Genomic DNA, 23,043 nt, shown 5'->3' on the forward strand with positions numbered 1-23,043 from the left:
TTACGCAGAGAAGGAAAAAAATAAAAGCTGCTCTAAATAGCCAGGGACGAGATGGGATTCCTGCCGTGTGAACGTATTTACGAGAAAACGGACGTCGTCGTATTGGCTACTGTATTTAGTAAATGCTAATTACTTGAAAAATTAAATGTTGTTTCTCCTGTCTTTGTGTGTGCCCGCCCTCCCGGCCTAATAAAATGGTCCTGCGGCTGTACATCTCCAACCCTAGTTCCTCTCCGGGGAAAAATAATTTTTCGGGGCGCTCCTTGCTGGGGTGGCAGGATGGGATGGTGGTGGGAGCTTAATCAGAGCCACTATTGGGCTGTTTATAACATCTGCCAAAAAAAGAAAGAACGAAGCAAGGAAGGAGAGAAAGAAGGGAAGCAAGGAAGGAGAGGAAGGAAGGAAGGAAGGAACCCCATTGCCAGCACAAGCAAGGAGAAATGTAGAGAAAAAGAATCTTGAGGCATAAATACTGCACACTGCCCCCCTCCCCAAAGTCTGGTGTTACAAATCCAATGACAAAATTTAGGATTGAGTGACATTTTGGAGCACAGTTAGAGTTCATTTGTCACTATTGTTGAATCATGTGAACAGGACAGAATAACAAAGTCGGCTACAGTAGCTCTGACTTGCTTTTAAGCAAATGTTTAAAAATGTTTAAAATTTGCTGTCTTCTTTCTCTTTCAAAGTGCCAATTCTGTCATCCTTCAATTAAGTATTAGGGCTATGAGGTATTCAGGGAGGGTGTAGGGGAATGTCATGTCCTTTTATGGCAGCTCATTTTATGGCAGCTCGCTCACCTTTGGTCCCCACCTGTCACTAAACTCTCACTTGTGGCTCCCAGGAGTTATAGCATGCACACCGGCCACACCCTGGGCAACAGCTCCAACAGGCTGGCCACACCAGGTTGAGAGTAGCCATTGGGTCATTGACCTGCAGTGTGGTAAGGACTTATCCCGAGCATGTGAAGACAGATTCCGGCAGACTGAGCGTATAAAATCTACAAGGGTCATGAAGGCAGTCTCTGCAAGCGATGTGATATGCTAAGAGCATGGCAAGACAAAAAAGACGCCCTGGTCAATCACTGCACCCAGCTCATCTCCAACTGTCTCACTTCTTATCCTGCTATTTGGAGCAAGGTGGAATTTGGGAAGGGAGCTCACGATGCGCACCTTTCCCTCACTTTAATCCATTTGAAGCGCAAGTCTTGACAACCCCCCCCCCCCAATTCCTGTGAAAAGTCCTGTGGCAGTGGACGAATGACGAACCAGCAAGTGTAGATACATTGGGAGCTGTAGCTGGGGACTTGAACACAGATGTCTCAGGTCTATAATAGATGCAAAGTCCTCTTCGAATAAAATGGATGAACACCAGGGTTATGGGACAATCTAAGAGAGAGAGGGAGGGAGGGAGGGAGAGAGAAAGAGAGAGAGGTTGTACTCTGGATAACCATGTTGGGTGGGGGCGGGGGAGAGATACTGAAACAATTCAGTTCAGTGGCACAAATCAAGATTATTTTCCACATGAGGAACATAACTCCGTACCAGGGCCATATAACCATAAATTCCTGTCTAAAAATGACATTTGAAAGTAGCGTAGAGGCCCATGGGTTTGGCAGCTTGCCAGCTACAAAATTGCACTCTGGACTCTGCCTTTCTGGCCATGCTAGCTAAATGGGTTAAACAAAAAATAATAATGGTTCACATGCTGTGCAGCCAGTAAATCTGCTCTATGCAGAGCACAAAAATCCATCAAGCTGCAATCTTACGTACACTAAGTTACCAAGGACTCCGTGGAGCATGCTCCTAAATAAGCCAACAAAGGACAGCGTTGCCAGTGGCCCATCTGCTTTGCAAAATTAAAAGCACCGGCCAGGGTTTGGAGTAGGTGGTAGTTACAGCGATGATCTGGTGCCTGGAAACAATCTTAGAGAGACACAGGAGAGATGATTCTGGTCAGTTAATGATTAATTCAATTCATTTGTATGCCGCCCCTCTCCGAAGACTATTAATTGTATTAAACATATTAATATTTATTTATGATATAAAGTTGGAAATATTACAGAAAGAATCCATAGGGCAGTGCTTCCTCCCCCTTCTATTACACAATTGCTTATCAGAAAGTCCTTTTTACTCAGTGTAATTAAAAAAAACCCTTTAAAACAGTTTAAATGTCCTTGTTGTGACTGAGTAATGGGTTTGTGTGTCCTTATCCAGAGAATAAAACAATCTGCTCAGGTTTGAAAAGCAGTGCCTTAGGGGGAAAATACCACATAAACATTACTTTGAGATGGGGGGGGGGGGGGAGCAGTAACAGTGTTGCAAATAAAACACACAAGATTTGGAGCCAAAATCAGCAAATACTATGAGGATGGGATTGGCCCTTACTGTTAACAGGAAGGCGCCAAGCTGTTGCTCTACAGTTGCTTCACTGAAGATGTGCAGCTCTCAGGAGACAGTATCATTCTGAAGTATCCACCAATGATGTGCTGACATGGCCACAATGCCTTGGCTGCCCAGGTAGTTTTCTGGGTCATCATTCTGAGACCACTTTCTGTGGGGACTGCAAGTGAATTGTTCTCCTGGCAGGTCAGTAGGAAGCAGCACTACCACTACCAATATATATGTGTGTGTGTGATATTCTTTCATCTGGGGCAAGAACCTCCCTTAGATACAACCTGATCTTAATAAAATGTGCCTTCGAGTCAGTTTTAATTCCTGGTACCTATCTGGAAACATTCCTGCTATTTTCTTCACTAGTTTGGAAGCAGGGCTAAGAAACAGGGAATGGCCTAAGGTCACTCAGCAGACCTTGGGCCTAAGGAGGATTAGAACTCACTGTGTCCTGCTTTCCAAACTGATGTCTTAACCATTAATCAAAGTGGTGTAAAGCAGGCATGTTAAAATGACCACGAGAAAATAAAGTGTGTGGATGCAATAGATCCGTTATGGCTATTAGATGCAAGTTACAAAAATCAAGGCTACAACTACATAACAGGCTTTGAGAAAGGGGAAACTCAAATTCTTTACTGCTATCTAGATTTTTGCAGGATAGTCTAGGATTAATGGTGTCAGCAATTGCGTTCAAACATAACATGAAGCCATAGTTTGTTGATCAGTCTCACAAGTGAGCTAAGTCGTTTGGCTGCTTCCTGGTTTTCAATTACTCTTGTTCTGCATCTCTCTGGTTTGATTGGCACCAAAACCCAAATGAGAGGAAATTACAAAGCATTACAAACCATGCCTTCCCGATTGCCACGCTTGCAAACTGTGTTGTCTTAAAACCATCCAGTCATCCACTCACCTGTAGTGCACCATGCAACACATTGGAATTTTTATTTACCAAATTAACGTATTAACTTCTGGGTTTTTTGCTCCAAAACTATTTCATGTGCTTATTATATTATAAGCTATGTGCTTATTCCTTCTTCTTTCCCATTCCTTGTTTCTGTGGCACACCCAGGCTTAACTATATACAGGCAAATTACATTACTTGCAAGGCCCTGGGATAATAGAACACACTTTTGAAGATAAGTATGATTTGTGATAGTAATTGTTTATATGTAACTTTCGGTAGTTGTCTGAAATGGGAAATTCCATCCCATTGTATCGCCGCTCTTCCTTGGCTCTGGTGCACATACAGATCAACATTTTGAGTACAGGTATTCCTCAACATATGACAACTGAGCTCAGAATTTCTGTTGCTAAGTGAAACATCTAAGTGAGTTTTGCCCCATTTTCTTGCCATTTAAGTGAATCACTAGCGTTTCTAAACTGGTAAAATGGTTATTAAGTGAAACTGGTTTCACAGAAACATAGAAGACTGACGGCAGAAAAAAACCTCATGATCCATCTAGTCTGCCCTTATACTATTTTCTATATTTTATCTTAGGATGGATATATGTTTATCCCAGGCATGTTTAAATTCAGTTACTGGTGATTTACCAACCATGTCTGCTGGAAGTTTGTTCCAAGGATCTACTACTCTTTCAGTAAAATAATATTTTCTCATGTTGCTTTTGATCTTTCCCCCAACTAACTTCAGATTGTGTCCTGTTCTTTTGTTCACTTTCCTATTAAAAACACTTCCCTCCTTAACCTTATTTAACCCTTTGACATATTTAAATGTTTCGATCATGTTCCCCCTTTTCCTCCTGTCCTCCAGATTGAGTTCATTAAGTCTTTCCTGATACATTTTATGCTTAAGACCTTCCACTATTCTTGTAGCCCGTCTTTGGACCTGTTCAATTTTGTCAATATCTTTTTGTAGGTGAGGTCTCCAGAACTGAACACAGTATTCCAAATGTGGTCTCACCAGCGCTCTATATAGCGGGATCACAATCTCCCTCTTCCTGCTTGTTATACCTCTAGCTATGCAGCTTTTCCTACCACCCGACCACACTGCTCACCCATTTTGAGACTGTCAGAAATCACTACCCCTAAATCATTCTCTGTTGAAGTTTTTGCTAACACAGAACTGCCAATATAATACTCAGATTGAGGATTCCTTTTCTCCAAGTGCATTATTTTACATTTGGAAACATTAAACTGCAGTTTCCATTGCTTTGACTATTTATCTAATAAAGCTAAATCATTTACCATATTACAGACGCCTCCAGAAATATCAACCCTATTGCACACTTTAGAGTCATCGGCAAATAGGCAAACCTTCCCCTATGTCACTCACAAACATATTAAAAAGAATAGGATCAAGAACAGACCCTTGTGGCACACCGCTTGTAACCTGTCTCTACTCAGAATACTCGCCATTAACAATAACTCTCTGATGTCTATGCTTCAGCCAGCTGCAAATCCACTGAACTATCCAGAGATTAAATCCAATCTTCACTAATTTATCTAGCAGCTCTTTATGTGGAACTGTTGCTGAAGTCGATAGGCAATATCCATGGCACCACCTTCATCCAACACCTTTGTGACATAGTCAAAGAAATCAATGAGATTAGTCTGACATGATTTGCCTTCAGTAAAGCCATGCTGATTTAGGTCCAGTAAGTTATTGCTTTTTAGGTGTTGATTTATCCTCTTTTTGAGTAGAGTCTCCACATTGACTTTGCTTGCTAGAAAGTTGCAAAAGGTGATCACATGACCCAGGGATGCTGTAACTGTTAAGTCAGTTGTCAAGCATCTGAATTTTGATCATGTGACCACGGGGACATGCTACAAAGGTTGTTAAGTGTTAAAAATGCTTGTGTCACATTTTTCAGTGTCACTGTTTAACTTTGAACAGTCACTAAATGAACAGTTATTACATCGAGGACTACCTGTATCTAAAAAGATCCTGTTTTACTATAAAAATAACTGACAGAAATGGGTGAGGGTTGTATTTAATACTCGTCTGCTCCTGGCTCCAACCCAGATTCTCTTACAGCTCAAAGGTTGCCAACAACTTTTAGAAAGAAGCTAGAAAGAACAATAAGAAAGAATGTAGAGGGAAGAAAGGGAGATAGAGGGAGGGGAGTAACATGAAATATAGAAGGAAAACAGATGGGAGGTAAAAGTATGAACAGGGCAAATTTAGGATATTTGTTATATTTTGGATAAATGTATAAATGTGTGTTGATAATATGGTATATGTCTATATGTAAAGTTTGTGAGAATTTTTTTAAAAAAAACTTTAAAAATTCTTCCTGCTTGGTTTCTTTGCGATTCTCTCTCATTTTCAGTGGCAAGGTCTATATAGCTGGGTTTATTGTAACTAATTCTGAATGACTATAAAAAGAATAAACACACTTTTTCCTCTGTACTTTAACTGCTTCTCCTGAAATTTGGCTCATAAGGTCCCTAAATAAGGATCTGTTTCCTTTTCACTATTGTGAAAAGATTGTTGCAGTACGGTATGATTAAAGCAATTTTTGACTTTTGATATAAGGAAAAGCTTTTTAGTCTGGCTCTTCAAACTCCTTCCTTGAAGAAAAGGAACCCCTTTTGATATATATATATAAAATTCTTGCAATGAAGCATTATATAATATCTAATATAGCACAAAGTATTTTCAAAATAAAAGACCCCCCTCTTCCAAACCCCAGGCAAAAAAATTCCAATCTTACTGCTTGTAAAATCTGGCTGCTTTACTCTCTCCTCAATATCAACTGTGATCCAGGATATCAGAAGGTTGCTCATCATTATACTGGTTATTTCTCACTATTGCACACACTCTCCAAATATTTTGATTATTAAGCAGGCACATAGAGGCAGAGTTTTCTTACATTATCCAAAGTTTTTATCCCTTCAGACCAATCAAAGAGCTTTCCTCTATCTTGCCTTTTTTGGCCATCAGTACGAAGTATGAAGGATTAAAAAAAGAGGTTATTTTCTTACGATATATAGTTTCCTCCTGCAAGTATTAAAAAAAAGACAGTGCTATATTACAAAAGGATGGAGAGAGAAAATACTTTCATTCAGAGGCAGCTTTTATTAAAATGGGGTGACATCTAAAAGGATACAGTACAAAAAAAATTGGTCCAAGGAAGAAAAGGGGGAAGAAGAGAAAACCACAGAATGCAAAGCATAAGGAGAAATTTAAGAAATCTGCAAAGATAGATGTCGGAGTTTAGTTCACGTATACTTGCCCTGAGAGCCACCTAAGGAACCAGGGTTCTTATTCTCCAGGATCACAAAGCAAGGAGGAGCAGAATGGCAGGGTGCCTTTTGTAGAGCAAATACAAGATTGAAAAATCAGAATCTCTCACTCCGAAGGTAGACATTTGAGCGCATACACACATACACACACTCATACACACACACATACAGGTTCCTGAATTCAGAGCAGTCCATAGCCTCATTTTCAACATGGAAGAGGATGGGGGGGCTTGTCAGTAACTTGATTCTTGCAGATAGTGTCAGAATAGAAGCAGCTGGGACCTGTCCAGCTGCATTAGTTTCCAAAACCAGCCAGTAGAAAGATGTGAAAGCATCCCTACTGTGCCTCTCCGCTGTTACGCCTTGGTTACACCTGCGTGCATAACTCCGCTCCCCACCTTTTCATTTGCCCCAGAAACCTGCTCTGTGCAGTCAGGTGAGGAAGTCAAAAGGAGAATAAACTCTAGTCTGAAGGAAACTAGTCTCCTACCGAGCACTGTAGATACAAAGAATTAGTGCTGGGGAGTGGGAGGGGAAGAATAGAAGGAAGGGAGAAGGAGTTGGATTAGCAAGGCTGTCTCCCCCAGAAGGCAGTAACTTGGGATATTCACTGTGACCAAGGAGGTGGCCTATGACTACCTGGTATCTCTGCCAGTAATTTCCTCCCCTTACAAAAAACCCCAATCACTCCACGCTGGAACAAAAATCGTGACCCTGGATTGCAGCTCCCTGAAGGCCACGCGTAGGGCGAGTCCATTCCTTCCCAACGGACAGGTTTATATTGGACTTCCCACCTGTCTGTCCCCAGGAGAGGCCAGAAATCTCAATCTGGGTCCTGCCGTGCATAGAAACTGCCTACCTGACTGTCCCTGGGGAGAGAGAGAGAGAGAGGAAGATTTCCTGGGCTGCCACGCTAGGCTCTGAATGGAAGTCTGGAAGAACCTCAGGCTGAGCCGGACCTGGGGAGTGTGAGGCTCAAAAAGAAAAGGAGACCCAGGCTGAAATGCAAGACTTTGGCCTGGGTACCAACATCATCATCCCCAATGAGGAGTCCATTGGATCAGTGGAAAGAAAAGATGTTGGTTGGAAATTAGTGGAAGGTTCTGTGCTGGAATAGGAATTGTATAGGCCTGAGCAGTGAATCCCTGCAGTGTTTCTAGCCATTAGAGATGCTGCCTGTTGGGAGGCCTGCCGGTTTTAGGTATTGCGGATTCCCAGAGCTTGTTCAAGTTCTTGCCTTCTCTGCTGAACCTGTGAAGGAAGCAAGACAGACTATCTTTATGCACAGGTTGTAAAAAAGAACGAACAAACGAACGAACGAAAGAACAGAACAGAACTGCCTCTGGTATTTTCAAGCATTGGGAACAAGCATTAGGCTGCCAGCCAGAAGCTCAATCAAGGCAAGCCTTCCCCAACTTGCAACCCAGCACTTTTTGAATTTATGTCAATCTCCCGCTGTTCACAGCCCACTCAGCCAAGGATTGGCACTGCAGGACCACACGTTTGGAAACCTGCTTTAGTCTGAGGCAAGGTTTAGGAGCAGGAAGGGGTGACTTTTCGACTCCATTTGCTATTCAGTTTGCAGAAACAGAAAAGGGAAATCTGTCCACCCCACCAGTCAGCAGGACTGAAGGATCTCGACCCAGCTGCTGGGTCCTATTCCAGAGATCCCACTGGATGGTGATCCATTTTACCTTAGAGTAGAAATATCTGCATACAGCTTCTTGGGCCCAGGGCTGGAAGTAAAATTCAGCTCGGCGCTCTTCTTCTGGGTTGCCAACGACATCCGTCATAGCCTGAAGGTGAGCAAAGTCTCCAATTACTCAACTTGCTCTCCCTGAAATACCTGTCTTGGCTCCCAGTTCTACCCCTCTGGCAGATGTTTTGTTCTTTTTTTAAAAAAACCCTGAAGATACAGCAAGGGTTCCATTTCTCTCTCTCTCACCCCCCCCCCCAAAACCTACACACCATGTCTGTTTTCTCCTCAAAGGCATCTCACCTTCAGGTCTCGACACTGGGACTGCAGCCAGTCATTGATGAAACCCTGGGGATCTCTGGCAAAGCTCAGCATAAATTCACGCTGGGTCTTTAACTGGTTAATGGTTTCTATGGTCTCGTGGATCTGAGATGAAAAAATATTGCACACAAATACATTTGAAAAAAGAATAGGGTTATACTCTATTGAAGTGGGTCAGTGGTGGGTTGTAAATAATTTTGCCACCGGTTTGCACACGATGCTTCTGCGCATGCCTTCTGCTGCTGGCACTACCAGTTCTAAGAACTGGTCTGAACTAGCTGAAGTGAGTTACTGAGTGCAGACACAGTGACTGGTTTAAATAGTTAATTTTGGAAATTGCACCTGGAGTAAGATTACAATACATCCCAGGCCCTTCCCCTTCATTTATTTAGTTTCTTTACTTTTTCAATAACAATAGCACTTAGATTCATATACTGCTTCATAGTGCTTTTACAGCCCTCTCTAAGCGGTTTACAGAGCGAGCATATTGCCCTCAACAATCTGGGTCATCATTTTACCCACCTCGGAAGGATGGAAGGCTGAGTCAACCTTGAGCCTGGGGTGAGATTTGAACTGCTGAACTAGAGCTAGCAGTTAGCTGAAGTAGCCTGCAGTGCTGCACTCTAACCACTGCGCTACCCTGGCTCTTAATCGAAGTACATCTGCATCTACTCATGAGCCCTGGTGGCAGAGTGGTTGGAATGCAGTATTGCGGGCTAACTCACTGTTCACTGCCAGGAATTCGAATCTCACTAGACTCAAGGTTGACTTAGCCTTCCATCCATCTGAGGTCAGTAAAACGGGGATGCAGAATGTTGGGGGCAATATGCAGACTCTGCAAACCGCTTACAGAGGGCTGTAAAGCTCTGTGGAGCAGTATATAAGTCTATGTGCTATTGCTTTTACAGAGATACAAACTTTTATGGTTACTCCGTAACTCCTGACCTGGAATCAACCAGTCTCTTTAGCCTCGACCTTCTCTCTTTCCTTCCTTGCATTAATGCAATGTTTCTCAAATAGTGGGGCCGCCATCTTTTTAAAGGAATTTTTTGGTGAAGAGTAGGGGACGGCCACGCAGGCATCTCAGCCTGGTTGGCAAACTCGAGTCAGCCAATCTGCCCCCCAGGAAGCTCGCACTCTCCTCTGAACAGACACGCGCACAGGCAGTTGGAACTGAGTGAAACAGCCCCCAGCCCAGACCTGGAGTCGTGGGGAGGGAGGAGGAGGTGTGTTTGCATGTGTGTGTGTTGTGGGGGAGGGAAAGCAGCCAAGGCAGGGGTCTCGTTGCACTGAATTCTTCTTCCCAAGCTCCGAGAAGAAAATAAACACTCATTCCCAGATGCGTGGAGGGAAGGGGGGGGGAGGGAGGAATAAATGAAGGGTGGTGTTCTTAACTGAATAAAAGAAAAAGTCGCTAGAAAGAAGAGGCGACCCCAGCAGTGGTGAAATAAAAGACACAGATTTGGGAGGGGGAGGGCATTTAGCTAATAAGCCTCTGGTTGCAACCCATAAAACAAACAAGGCAAGCAGGGAGGAGGGGGGGGGGTGCAAGGTTGGGGGAGAAATGCAGCAGCTGGTGGGGGGGAAAGATAATTCTCAGTTTCTTGCCTACAAGCTGTTTTTTAAAAACTTTTCCTCTTTCCGTTTTGCTGGCACAACACTGGTGTTGAAATTATTTGATTATTATTATTATTATTATTATTATTATTATTATTATTTCATCGCCAAAGCAGATGATCAGCTCCTTTGCTGTGTTTCGGGCTGAATCTTGCTACTGATGCTATTTACAGACCTGGCGGAGAATTGGGGGGGCGATGGGGACAAAATGTTTACCTCTTCCGGGGAGGGGGGGGGAGGAGGAAAATAATTCAGAATCACTGCATTGATGCAACCACTAGATTACACTGTTCTTTAGCTTTATAGATTCAAGAGCAAAATAACTTTAATTACCATCTCATGGCAATCTTTTCTTGATCAGTAAAAGAATATACATTATCAAAAATATATGATTTCAGTTTCATAAATGAAGAACGCTGAGTACAGTACTTAAAACTATTACCCAGAAGTGGAATAACGTGACAGCTATGACTTTATGCAGTTATACACGGCAATTGTCCTATATTAACAGCGAGAATTATTCAGTTTATGCAACAGAATTTCAAACCCAGAGAACATTCAGGTTAAGAAAAAAGGGCTTTATGACTAGAATACTGTACTACAGGGCCAACCCAAATATGTAACATTCTCCCTTGTTTATAAGCTCTTTCTGTTCTGGATAAAGGAGTGGATGTTTCAACTGTTGCCTGGAGTCAGAATCCTACAGCTAGGAATCTGCTTCATTTCACCCTTCAATGCCTGTCAGTGGGCAGTCTTCCCAGAGGCAATGAAAAGCTCACTGCCAGCCGGGAACCAAAGAAAGCCAGGTTAATCTGCATGTCCACCACAAAATTGTGAAAAATAAAATACATCTTCCTGGTAGCATTTGAATATTCTAACAGTCATACATCCAACAGCTTTTAATGTTAACATTTACAATACACGTGCCTAAAAGTTAATGACCTAACTTTCACAGGCTACACTGGGAATATAACAAAAAATTATTTGTTCCTAATGCTGTCTGAAAAAAAGATGCCAATCTCTGCTGTATACTTCCCTTGGAGGCAAAGTCCACCGGATGTGCTCCGAGGAGACCTATATAGGGCCAAACCTCATATTATAGGAACAAAAAAACTACAATCAAAAATTCGCAAAGGCCTATTCTTGATTCCTTTAGTAAATTCCTGAACATTTTAACCAAACCTTGGTACTATTTGTTACTGTAATGAATTGCAACGATTTAAGGAACTGAAGTAACACCTAACCACACAGTGAAATCTAGGTAGAGGAGAGGAAGTGTTACTTCTCAGACATCCCTCACAGAGAAAGATTAGCCCCCCCCCCCCCCCCAAAAAAAAAAATCATTTCTAGAAATTCACACCTTGTTATCCAGTGCAGCTATCTCCTGCTGGCTGGCTGTAGAAAGCAGGAAAGAATTCATTTGGGTTTTCAAAGTATCATCTACTTCTACATCAATGTCATAGCAAGCAGTTTTCTTCTGATCGTTTGGATCAACACTGGGAAGCAAGACAAGAGAGAAAATGATAGATTTAGAGCTTGGTTCAGTAAAGCATCCCCCACACCCCATCTCCAACACAGAGCATGTGGGGCAATGGTGTTAATCATGTACAGGTTTCCATTTTTGACAGCTCTTCGATGCTTTCAAAATCTCTCTCCATCTGTGGCCAAATGTCTGGCCAGATAATTACTTTCGCCCCTTCCTTTTTAAAAAAGTGATCCAGAATGTTTCCATTTCTGGCAACGTTTGAATAGTTTGTTACGTAACTATTTTGGGAAGACCAAAGTGAATCACACTTTAAAATTCTAGCCTGTGATATAACTCGCAGCAGGAAGTAATACTGAAAATAGGAAGCATCCAATTGAGCAGTTGTTTGCACACTGCAAAATTCAGCAGAGCTGAAAGAATATTTCATGTGTTCGTGGGCAGCCTTAAGTCATCTCATCAAGTGTCTCACGCACCCCCCCCCCCCAAACATCCCGGCTTACCTGATGACATGGTTAATGATAATTGGCTCTGGAGGCATAAGCAGTGCATGAAGCCTCTGTGGGATCTCTGAGAACTTCATTCGCTGAGACTCAAATATCTGTATGTGCAAAGAAGAATTCACTGAGAAAGAGCCAAGCTTCAGCATGACAGCAAGGATTAGGTCCACACCCTTCTTTTTACCTGCTGGAGGTACTTATCACAGATGACATACTCCCGCTCATGGGGGTCCTGCAGCTTGTGGGTCTTGATGTATTGCCACAGAGCTTGGATGATCACTGGGCGAGTCTGGGTGTGAATTCCCAAGAGGCGAGCCAAACGTGGGTCTAGTTTGAACTGGGGAGGCTGCAAAGACACAGTAAAAACTCAAAAGAGCAAGAGTAAACATTTGAATAGTTTCCTTTTTTGGGGAGTGGGGGGAAGGCAACTAGTCTTAATATTTAAAGTGTTAGTTTAGAATATTTTGTATAGTAACAGAATTAGTTAGCCATATACAGTGGTACTTCTACCTAAGAACACCTCTACTTAAGAACTTTTCTAGATAAGAACCGGGTGTTCAAGATTTTTTGCCTCTTCTTAAGAACCATTTTCTACTTAAGAACCCGAGCCCAGAAAAATTTCCCAGGAAATTTGAGAGCGACATGAAGGTCCAACCAGTTTCCCGCCATTCCCTCTTTAATCCTGGCCATCTCGGGCTTTTCTGGGCTGCCCAAGGAGCCTTTCAGTGGTGCTTAAGGGGCTTTGGCAGTCCAGAGCGAACAAAGCATTTCCCTTTTTCTGGGCGCTTGGAGAGGGAATAAACCTCTGCCAGCACCCAGAGAAAAGAAACACTCCCTTTCCTCTGGGCAGCCCAGAGCGAACAGTGTTTTCTTTTCTCTGGGTGCTTGGAGAGGGAATAAACCACTTCGCTGTGGTGACTCCCTTGCGCTGCCTCCCATACACCCGGCGTGAGGTTGCCTCCCAGAGCATCTGGGCGCGGAAAGGCAAAATGGGGCACTTTGCCCTGGCCGGATCAACTTGGCTTCAGCCAAACCCGAGGAGTCACCACAGTGAAGGAAAGGCACCGGCTACAAAGTGAGTAAATGAGAGGAGAGCGGAGCCCTTCAGCATGGGAAGGAAGGGGAAGCAGGTAGCAGCAGCAGCCGCTGCCGCCTTTCGGTCAAAGGAGCGGGAGGTTCCCTCCTCTTGCCCGAGTTTCTCTCTCTGGCGTAGTGTATGGGAGGCAGCCTCGCGTTGGGTGTATGGGAGGCACGTGCTCCTCCTTGCCGCCTCAAAGTCCCTTTCTTATTTTTAAGCCTTAAAGTTTTGGATTTTTTTAATTCTCCTCGCCTCAACTTTTTCCTTCAGCAGCGACTGTCCTCTTCCTCCTCCCACCCAAATTCCGAGCTTTTATTTCTTTCCTAATGGGTTTGCACACATTATTTGCTTTTACATTGATTCCTATGGGAAAAATTGCTCCTATTTACAAACTTTTCTACTTAAGAACCTGGTCACGGAACGAATTAAGTTCTTAAATAGAGGTACCACTGTGTTAACATTTACGTTTTCTTGTATTTATCTAATGTTTTTACTGCTCACTTTACATTATTTTACTCCTTTTTTATATACATACATATTTTTAAAATGTATTTTTTACTTTTTTAAAAAAAAATTGTATAATTTTAGGGTTTAAAAAAAAAAATTATAATCCCACCTTCCTTATGTTGCTCTATGGCTTTAATGAATATTTTAATTTGAGGTAAAATCTGAATCCTCCCCTTTGGCCCCCAGAAGGAATGCCCCCTACCTGGTAGTCCAACATCAGGAGGACAGTGCAGCGCACATTCACATCGCCAGGCCTTTTCACCTGGAACCCATCGGTCTCTTGGGTTGTAGCAGTCCTATGCCACTAGGAGGGAAAGATTACAAAAAAAACCAGGAAGTAGGAGAAGGCATTCCATGAGGAAACAAAATGTATGAGAACCAATACTGCCTAAAACAGGGGTCAGCAACCTGCGGCTCCAGAGCCGCATGATACTCTTTGGGCCTCTGCTGTAGTTCCTTCAGTGTTCCCATCACTGGCTGGCCCCACCCTTTGCCCTAGTCACTCCTTGCCTGGCCTGAGAAGGTAAAAGCGATGATGGAGGATGGAGAAATGGCCAGAGCAGAGAAAAGGGAGAGAGAAAGATATATAGATGGGGGAGTGGGAGGGAAGGAGAGAGCTTTGTCAAAAGGTTTTTGTGATTCCTGGTGTTTTTAAACAACTAGTTCTCTGCCCTAATAACCAACTGGATAGATGTGGCTTGGGAGTGTCCTGTGACTAGTGGAAGTGAGTGACATTAAGTTGGCCACACCCACCCAGGTTTTGTGGCTCCCAGTGTTTTATTTTCTGTGGGAAACGGGTCCAAATGGCTCTTGGAGTGTTTAAGGTTGCAGACACCTGGCCTAGGAGATGGATTCCAATCCATGAAATAAAACTTAAACAAGTAAACACATGATGAAAAGCACTCAGCAAAGAGGAAAGCTGACATCCTGATATATTGCCTTGAACCCCTTTCAAAGGGAGAAACTCCAGATTGTGCAGAATGCAGCTGCGAGAGCAGTCATGGGCTTACCCAGGTATGCCCATGTTTCACCATCACTCCGCAGTCTGCACTGGTTGCCGATCAGTTTCCGGTCACAATTCAAAGTGTTGGTTATGACCTTTAAAGCCCTTCATGGCACTGGACCAGAATATCTCCGAGACCGCCTCCTGCCGCACGAATCCCAGCGACCAATTAGGTCCCACAGAGTGGGCCTTCTCCGGGTCCCGTCAACTAAGCAATGTCGGCTGGCGGGCCCCAGGGGAAGAGCCTTCTCTGTGGCGGCACCGGCCCTCTGGAACCAACTCCCCCCGGAGATTAGAACTGCCCCTACTCTTCCTGCCTTCCGCAAACTTCTTAAAACCCACCTTTGCCGTCAGGCATGGGGGAATTGAAACATCCCCCCCCCTGGGCACGTTGAATTTATATATGGTATGCTTGTGTGTGAGTCTGTTAGTTTGTGGGGTTTTTTAAATCTTTAAAATTTTAAATTGTTGATTACTTATGATTTGTCTTTTTACATGTTGTGAGCCGCCCCGAGTCTTCGGAGAGGGGCGGCATACAAATCCAAGTAATAAATAAATAATAAGAAGATAAAGAAGGACATTGGAAGATCTGCACAAACATAAATGGCTTTTCTTATATGTGATCTTTGCTCCGTATGAGAAATGCATAACTTGAGGCCAAATCCAGCATGCAGCTCTCTAAATTTTGCCCCTCCTTGAGATCCCCTCCAAAGATGCTACCAAAGTATAATTTTAAAGGCTAGAAAAGCATTGAATATATACTTGGCAGACCATCTTATTCACAATTTAATTTTAAACATAAGCATTAAAAATAGTCCTTGTCCTTCTCACTCACATTTTTCTTGTCATAACACCTGGGGGCAAGAAATACTGCACAACTCTGCTATAAAGTATGAAACCTCTTACCTCCACCAAGTGATTATCTGGGCCATAGAGGTCTTTGTCTAGCTCAATCACCAGAGATTTAAAGAAGGATGAGAATTTTCTCTTCTGCTTGGTAGCATCATACTTGGAGAGAGCAGACTGCAGGATGAAAAAGAAGGGAAGAAAAATCATTTTATGGACAACAATACCAATAGCCAACAGATATAGTTACCAGCAGCATTGAAATCTCTCAAACTACGAACCACAATGTTTCTCCAGGGGAATATATAACATTATATCTAACACAGATCATCATTTTGCATTTATTTCTAACATTTTATATGCCCAATTTCCCACCATAGACCATTTCTACAATAAAGAAAGGCCAAATAAGATTTCTTACATCTTTCCTTATTTCAAAAAATTAGATGCTCTTTATCAATTCCACTCCAACTAGCTGCAAACTTCAGAATAATGTGGGAGTTTTCTGAAGTGAAGAAGGATCAGGCCATCCATACGCTAACCAATAGTGTTTAAGAGTAGTGCTTGGAAAAGCTCTTACATCTAATCCCTCTACTACAGCGTTTCCCAACCAGTGTGCCGACACAGCCAGGTGTGCCGCGAAGCCTAGGGAAGCTCCAGCTGGGCGGGGCGCTGCCGGACCGCCGGTGCCTCGGACCTGGAGCTCCCACTTGCAGCTGTCCCCCGGCTACTTCCCTATGCAGCTGTTTCCGGCGCTCTCCTGCTGGGCCCCAAAGAAGGAAGGCGGGAAAAAGGAGAGCTTCATTATTCGCGCATTTTTCCCACCATCCTTCTTTGGGGCCCAGCAGGAAAGCGCTGGAAACAGCGGCATCTGGCAGTAGCCGGGGGACAGCTGCGAGCACCGTTCCCCGTAAGCTGCCCCCTCTCCTCCGCCGCCGCCGCCTCCTGTCTTGGGGCACGATCTGCCCCCTCTCCTCCACCACCGCTTCCTGCCTTGGGGCGAGCAATCCGGGAGTCCGGGACTGTGTGGCTTTGCGCCATGAAGAGAAAACGGCTGACTTTTCCCTGCAGCCCGAGCCGTTTTCTCTTCATGGCGCAAAGCCACACAGTCCCGGACTCCCGGATCGCTCGCTTCTCCGGTCAGCAAAGCCATCTGCCCAGGAAAGCGCCGCGCATTGAAAAAGTGAGATGCTTTTCCGGCAGCCGGCTTGTTGGCTGGAGAAGCGAGCGATCCGGGAGTCCGGGACTGTGGCTTTGCGCCATGAAGAGAAAACGGCAGCAGGGAAAAGTCAGCCGGGCTAACGGGAGGCGGCGCGTGGCTGGGCGCTGGGGATGTCTGGGAGGGCGAGGGGGCTGATCGCTGCTGCCTCTTACCTGCAGAGCCGACTGGCAGAGGCGAAGACAACAGCCGCCGGCTCTCTCCCTCCACTCTCTCACTTTCTTTTTCTCTCTGTTGCCGGCGTGGTCAACGAGAGAGAAAGAGAGAGAGAGAAAAAGGAGGGGAGAGAGAATGAGAGAGAAAGAAAGCAAGAGAGAGAGAGAAAGAGAGGGGGGAAGGAGGGAGAGAGAAAGAGAGCAAAAAAGAGAGGAAGAAAGAAAGATGGAGAGAGAGAAAGAAGGGAAGGAAGGGAGAGAAAGAGGGAGGGAGAAATAGAGTGAAATGGAGGAAGAGATTTTTTTTGTCCAAACTTTTCTTTAGCCCCCCCCCGCCGCCCCCCCCAGTGTTCCCCAGAATTTTGAAAATATGAATAATGTGCCGTGGCTCAAAAAAGGTTGGGAAACACTGCTCTACTACAATGAAACTCTAAATCACTAGAACAATGCAACATTTAAGCCTACAAAGCAAAGAACACTTTTACTGCGGAAAGGTCTAATTTGCGGAATTACTTGTTCCAGAAAATTTTATGACAATTTGTGCAAAAATGTTTCTTTGGCCATGCTCTTAACACTTGCCTAACTAAAGCCTGTACTGTTCTCTCTCCATCTTATCCAGTTCCAAGACCATCAGAAATGAATAATTCAGCTCTGCCACATTTCTAAATTCTTTACAGGAATACATGATGGTGTTAATTCCATTTCTCACTCACATCTTCCAGTAGCCGTCCTTCCACTCGGAGTTCCCATGAGGCTACGGTGCCTTCTCCATCTTCTGCATCTGACTTGGCTGGATTAAAGGTGTTGGAGATGAAAATGCGTAGTTTTCTTTTTTGCTAAAAAGGAACAGAATCCCACAGATGTGAAAATGAGAATCAACCTTTGAGATTGCTAGTATTATTCCCTCATCCTTCCAAATATCAGTATTTGTATCCTCACAAATATCTGTATCTGAGCAATATACATATCTTTTTCTAAGGCATTTCTACAACATAAAGATGTCCAGGAAGAAGCAACAGAAACAATGCCTAAGAAATTAGCAAGCTTGGGTCAAGAAGTGAAAGATACTACTCTGCATATCAAAAGAAGGCTTTTGCAGGCCATCTGTCAGGGATTGCATGCTAATAACAGATGGGCTGAAAACCACAGAGGGATTTTGTGTATGTGTGACTCCTTTTTGTTTTCTTTGCTTCCAACTACCCACAAGGCAGATTGAAGGACAGTTCAGTCTCCTCAAAAGTCTGAAGTAATTGCTTCCAAAGGTCTTTTAAGGTAAAACTAAGGACTGCAGGCAATCTTAAGGCTGCTAATTGCCCAGATGTAAGAGAGAAGTTGTACTGGGGTTAAGGGAACAAGATATTAGATAATAAAAGGCTAAGAGAGGAAGTAATTCAGAAAACTGATAGAAAAGAAACTATGGATGCATCAGAAAATAGCAGTTTAGTAAAGTTGAAAGTATCAGAGATCTATGCATCTTGTGTTTGTAGCAGCCACAATCTATTCAGTAGAAGAAACTGAATCAGAGGAAGCCTAAAAATTGCTACACATTTTACTGCCTGTTGTGAAACCTCATTACTTACTGCTATCTGCAAAAGTATGAAGCAAAAAACTTGCTATTTTTGCAGATATAGATTATGCTGGGAGAATAATAAAGAACCTTGACATGCCTATTGTTGGGTCTCCATAGCAGCAAGCTGCATACTGGCAGAATAATAAAGTTCTCTGGGCCACAAACAAATTACTTCTCAATGGGGCACTGTAGAAGCTGATCCCCTCCTCCAGGCTGCAGCTATGGAGGATGGATGAAAGAAAAGAAGGAAGTATCTCCAGATATTTATTTCTGCTATCACTGCCCAGAGCCTGTGATGCACGTCTTCCCTCTCAGCACTGTCAAAACAAAGTATCCATTCCCCAACAGGCAATGGAGGTGGTAATGGAGATGGCAGTGATGCTGAGGCCACAGCTGCCTCAAGAGATGGGTTATTAATTAGAGTAGCTTCTCACTCCCACTGTCCTCCTGCAACACTTCTCACTATGACTATTGTTTTCAAGTGTTTACTATATTTTTTGGAGCATAAGATGCACTTCCCCCCAAAAGTGGGTGAAAATTGTGGTATGTCATAGACCAAATATGGGCCTGTTTTTGGCACCCTGAACCCTCTGTGCATCGAGTTTTCACCTTCCCTGGCTCCCAGAAGCACTCTGCAATGCTCTGCATGTACCGTTTTTGCCAAAATGGGCTCATTTTTGGACTCCCGAACCCCCAATGCATCATTTTTGTCCATGGCCCCCAGAAGCACTCTGCAGTGGTCCACATGTCCTATTTTTGCCAAAAATGGGCCAATTTTCACCAGAAACTGGCCTGTTTTGGGGCTCTTGAACATGCCTCCAGAAGCACCCTGCAGTGCTCCATTTTTGGCAAGATCAGGACGTGCAGAGCACAGCAGAGTGCTTCTGGGAGCCAGGGAAGGTGAAAACTCAACGCATAGAGCCCCAAAACTTTTTTTTCTTCTTTTCCTCCTATAAATCTAGGTGTGTCTTATAGTACGAAAAATGTGGTATATACATTTTTTAAAAGACTTGGGATAAATGGAGCACAGGGCCTCATAATTGCCACCACTATGCATATGTCCCTAGTTCACATATCATGCAAATCATGTGATTTGTTGATCTTAGCATGGTGAACCCACATTTGTGATCTGTAAGATTGTATCTTAGGTGCATGGTGTAATTTAGGAATATGCAAAACATTGTCATGCAACATTCCAATCCCCAACTGGACTATTAAAATGGGAGAATTTTGAATATTCTGGAAGCATGTTGCACATTTAGAATACTTGTCAGATTCCGAGCATTTCATAATGAACCCAAGTATTGTGGTTCATTCAATCAAAAAGTTAATTTAGCCAGTAAATTTAGTTAGGCTTTTTTAGGAAAACTAAGTATTGATAAGTGAGTTTCAAAAACATGCACCCTTCCTCCTTACCTTAATTGGCCTTTTCAAAGCCTCCTGAATATCCAACCGTTTCCGCATAATAGTCTGGTCCAGCTTTCTTTCAAATGCCAACAAATCCATGTATGCCTGAGACTCGGGTACTAATTCCCGGATCTAGAATTCAATGCAGCCAGTCAATAAGCACAGCCATTATACCATCTGTAACTGCCAGACCAAACATCCAAAATTTCACTCACCCGCTGAGGTAGAATTTTGTCTGCCATCTTTTTTTTCTTGGCACTGGACAAAGACATAAAGATTGCACAGTAAGTATCAATTCTTGATACATATTTAAGAACATCCTTGTTCATTTTGCATTTAAGAAAAATTCTGCTAAAACTAAGATTGTTTTAGGCATATAAGAAAACATGCATTTGGTTGTTGTTGTTTTTGCCATATTGGGAAGTTTTCCTGAAGAAGGAACCTTAAGTATATCAACAAAGAAGAAATCTTCACTGATTTAAAGTGAAACTGCTCTTTAAGAAATGTGTGTAGAACTACAGAATTTGGATAGCATGTTAATAGAGGAAATCATTTTACATCTGTATAGTGCAGAGGCTTAACTGTCTTGAACACACCAAGATCTGTAAGTGACAGAAAACACTAAGATGACTCTGGGTTATTTTGGATTTCAAATTAAATAACACAATGCAGACCATCTGCACAAACCACATGAAACACAGAGAGAGCTCTGTGCAAATTACAATATGAATGGATAGGTTGCTCAGGATGAATAGGGGAAGGAATTATGTCAATATATTGATATTTAGATTACATTAAACTTTGTTTTCAGTTTCTTCAGCTTGATGAAAGTAGTGTGAACCAGCATTGCTGGAAGATTGCTTAAAATGTCTGTCAGTATGGATGCAGCTAAAACATCTCTTTTTATACACTGCATTTCTCATTTAAATTGCCTTTAATGACAATTCTCTAATTTCATTTGCAGAATTCAATGGAGTTAAGGATGATATCTCAAAGGTGATTCAGTGGTACTTTGGTACCCATTGCTAATTGGTTCTTGGAGGCGCAAAGAGTACCAAAAATAATGAGTGCCAAAAAAATTATTTCCATAAGAACTAATGTGTCATAAGGCAGCCGACATCAAAATGTTCTAGCTTGTGAATTAAGTACCAAACAAAAAATTAGTACCAGAACAAAATTTTTGCACCAAAATGAATTGAGTAACAAATTCTATCAGTTTTAAAGCAGTTGAGAACCAAAGTACTATTGAAAAACCTTCTGGTTTAAAACAGAACACTTATATTCCTGAATGCTAGGATGCTTATAAAAGAAAAAGAGGAATCTTACTTGTGATTTCGGTTTTGCACTGACTGTTGCTGAACCTGCTGAATCTGCTGAGGAGCTGGCCTTTTGCGAGACTGGTCCATTCCTGATTGAGCCATCCCAGGTCGGACAGAAGGGCTACCACCATAGCCCGGAGGTCCCATTGCAGGTCCTTGAGGAGTCATGCGGCTACCAGGCAACATTCCAGGGCGCTAAGAAAAGAAACAAAATTGACTGTTGCCATGCCAGAAAACTCAAATTCTGTTCTCAGCTGCAACGGAATCAAAGAGCATCCTTGCTTTTAAGCATGTATCAGTTCAGCAACTGAAATCCCTGTCTGTACCTTTGAAAAGAATCCTGAAATAATGTTCTTTTTTTAAAAAAAATCGCCTAAAAGGTTCAGTATTCCCACTCCCCAATAAATAATGTATTTGTTGGAAAATATATCTTTAAAAAAACCCTGTCTTTCGGATTTGAGAAGGATATAGCCATGCAACTCCTGCCTTCATGAGTATATAATTCAGGAAAAAGTGTATTATTGCCATCACCTTCTGATTTCTCCCCCCCCCCCAAAATTGGATCTTGGTAAGCTACGCAGTTTTACACCCCTTTCTCAATATTATTATATTTCTGATGTTTGAATAGGAGGAAGATATGCAAGGACAAAACCAAGGGGTGTTTCTTGTCCTCAGAAATTCTTCGCATCCTAGATGTTCAACCCACCATTAACCCCCCGAGCCACACAATGTCTTCCCCGCCCCCAACCCTCTAGGTCCATTCTCACATTCCTTTCTTTTCCTCCGCCCAACCGCAAAGCCAGGCGGTCCCTCCCGAACGCCCGCAGCCCCCCGAACTCTCTCCTCGCCTTTCGCCCTTGCAGCCTCACCCCCATAGTCCCTCTATTTGGTCAATATATTATTATTTTTATGCCGCGAATCTCCCTTTCAGCAGCAGCAGCCGCCTCCCGTCCTCCATCTTTTAGGAATGGCTCTCCTCCTCCTCGTCTCCCCCTCCGGAGCCCCGCCCACTGCAGCTGAGCCGCCTCCCCCCTCCCCCCCTCGACCACCACCAGCCCCCTCAGTGGCAGAGAAGCATCTCGCGCTCACGCCTGGCCTTAGAGCTCCGCCCCACGCCAAGGACCGCCCCCTGTCTTTTTTTCCCCCTTTTTTCAGCCGGGCCGGACCGGTACCGGGTATGCAGCGCCGGGCAATGGGGAGCGGTACATTCCTTGTCCGGGAGCCGGGCCCATCCGCACGGGAGGCCCCGGCGTCCCTTGTCCTAGCGGTCCCGCTCCAGGGCCGGCTCCACTGCCGCCACCGCTCGGAGCTACAGCCTGGAAACCCGCCCGCGCCGCCATCTTCCCTCCCTCGGCCGTACAAAAGCAAGGCGGAGGGCGGATGTGGGCTTGGGATGATTTAGTAAGGCTTTATCATAGACGCGCGGTCCTTGCGGGAGACAGAGCGTCGCCGGATTCGGCTTGGCGGGGAAGGAGGGAATCGCAAGGGGAGGCGCGCTGTGTGTCTCGTGCTTCACTGGTGTGCTGGAAAAGGCTAAGAGGCGAATCTGGCTTGAGAGTGGCTTCCTTTTTTTTTATCAAATAAAGGGGAGCGCGCTCAATTCAGAGAATCTCAGTTCCGCTACTGGAAGTGCATAGCTAAAACTATAGACTTTTTGGAACTGGCTTAATTCGGTTAAATTAAATCCAGAGAAGAAGGGGCGTGCATAAGCGCACCACTGTGC

The 23,043-nt window shown here is 43.7% G+C and overlaps 1 protein-coding gene across 2 annotated transcripts; it reads right to left on the reverse strand.

Moving 5' to 3' along the window:
• Positions 1-6,412: 6,412 nt before the first annotated feature.
• Positions 6,413-22,729, reverse strand: SMARCD1 (SWI/SNF related BAF chromatin remodeling complex subunit D1). Of its 2 annotated transcripts, none has more exons than XM_070740533.1 (13): positions 22,493-22,729; positions 21,328-21,515; positions 20,217-20,259; positions 20,011-20,133; positions 17,738-17,860; positions 15,711-15,827; positions 14,004-14,105; positions 12,401-12,562; positions 12,220-12,317; positions 11,594-11,729; positions 8,599-8,721; positions 8,294-8,395; positions 6,413-7,850 (listed from the first exon to the last, which is right to left on the reverse strand). In XM_070740533.1, exons 1-13 carry the CDS (start codon positions 22,658-22,660, stop codon positions 7,797-7,799), a joined length of 1,539 nt encoding a protein of 512 aa, XP_070596634.1. In that variant the 5' UTR covers positions 22,661-22,729; the 3' UTR covers positions 6,413-7,796. The 2 variants fall into 2 exon arrangements, with proteins under 2 accessions (XP_070596634.1, XP_070596635.1); XM_070740534.1 differs by lacking the exon at positions 22,493-22,729 and adding an exon at positions 22,190-22,437.
• Positions 22,730-23,043: the final 314 nt, after the last annotated feature.

Source organism: Erythrolamprus reginae, chromosome 2 (genome assembly GCF_031021105.1).
Source record: "Erythrolamprus reginae isolate rEryReg1 chromosome 2, rEryReg1.hap1, whole genome shotgun sequence".
NCBI lineage: Eukaryota > Metazoa > Chordata > Lepidosauria > Squamata > Dipsadidae > Erythrolamprus > Erythrolamprus reginae.

What these genes read in the sequence shown, in the direction of transcription:
- SMARCD1 (XM_070740533.1), bottom strand. Translation starts at nt 22,660, where the DNA reads ATGGCGGCGCGGGCGGGTTTCCAGGCTGTAGCTCCGAGCGGTGGCGGC. An exon ending in TCCTGATGTTGGACTACCAG is followed by an intron (nt 12,563 to 14,003) that starts GTAGGGGGCATT and finishes GTGTCTTTGCAG; the next exon opens with CCTCCCCAGTTCAAACTAGA. An exon ending in CCCAGTGTCGAGACCTGAAG is followed by an intron (nt 8,396 to 8,598) that starts GTGAGATGCCTT and finishes GCTCACCTTCAG; the next exon opens with GCTATGACGGATGTCGTTGG.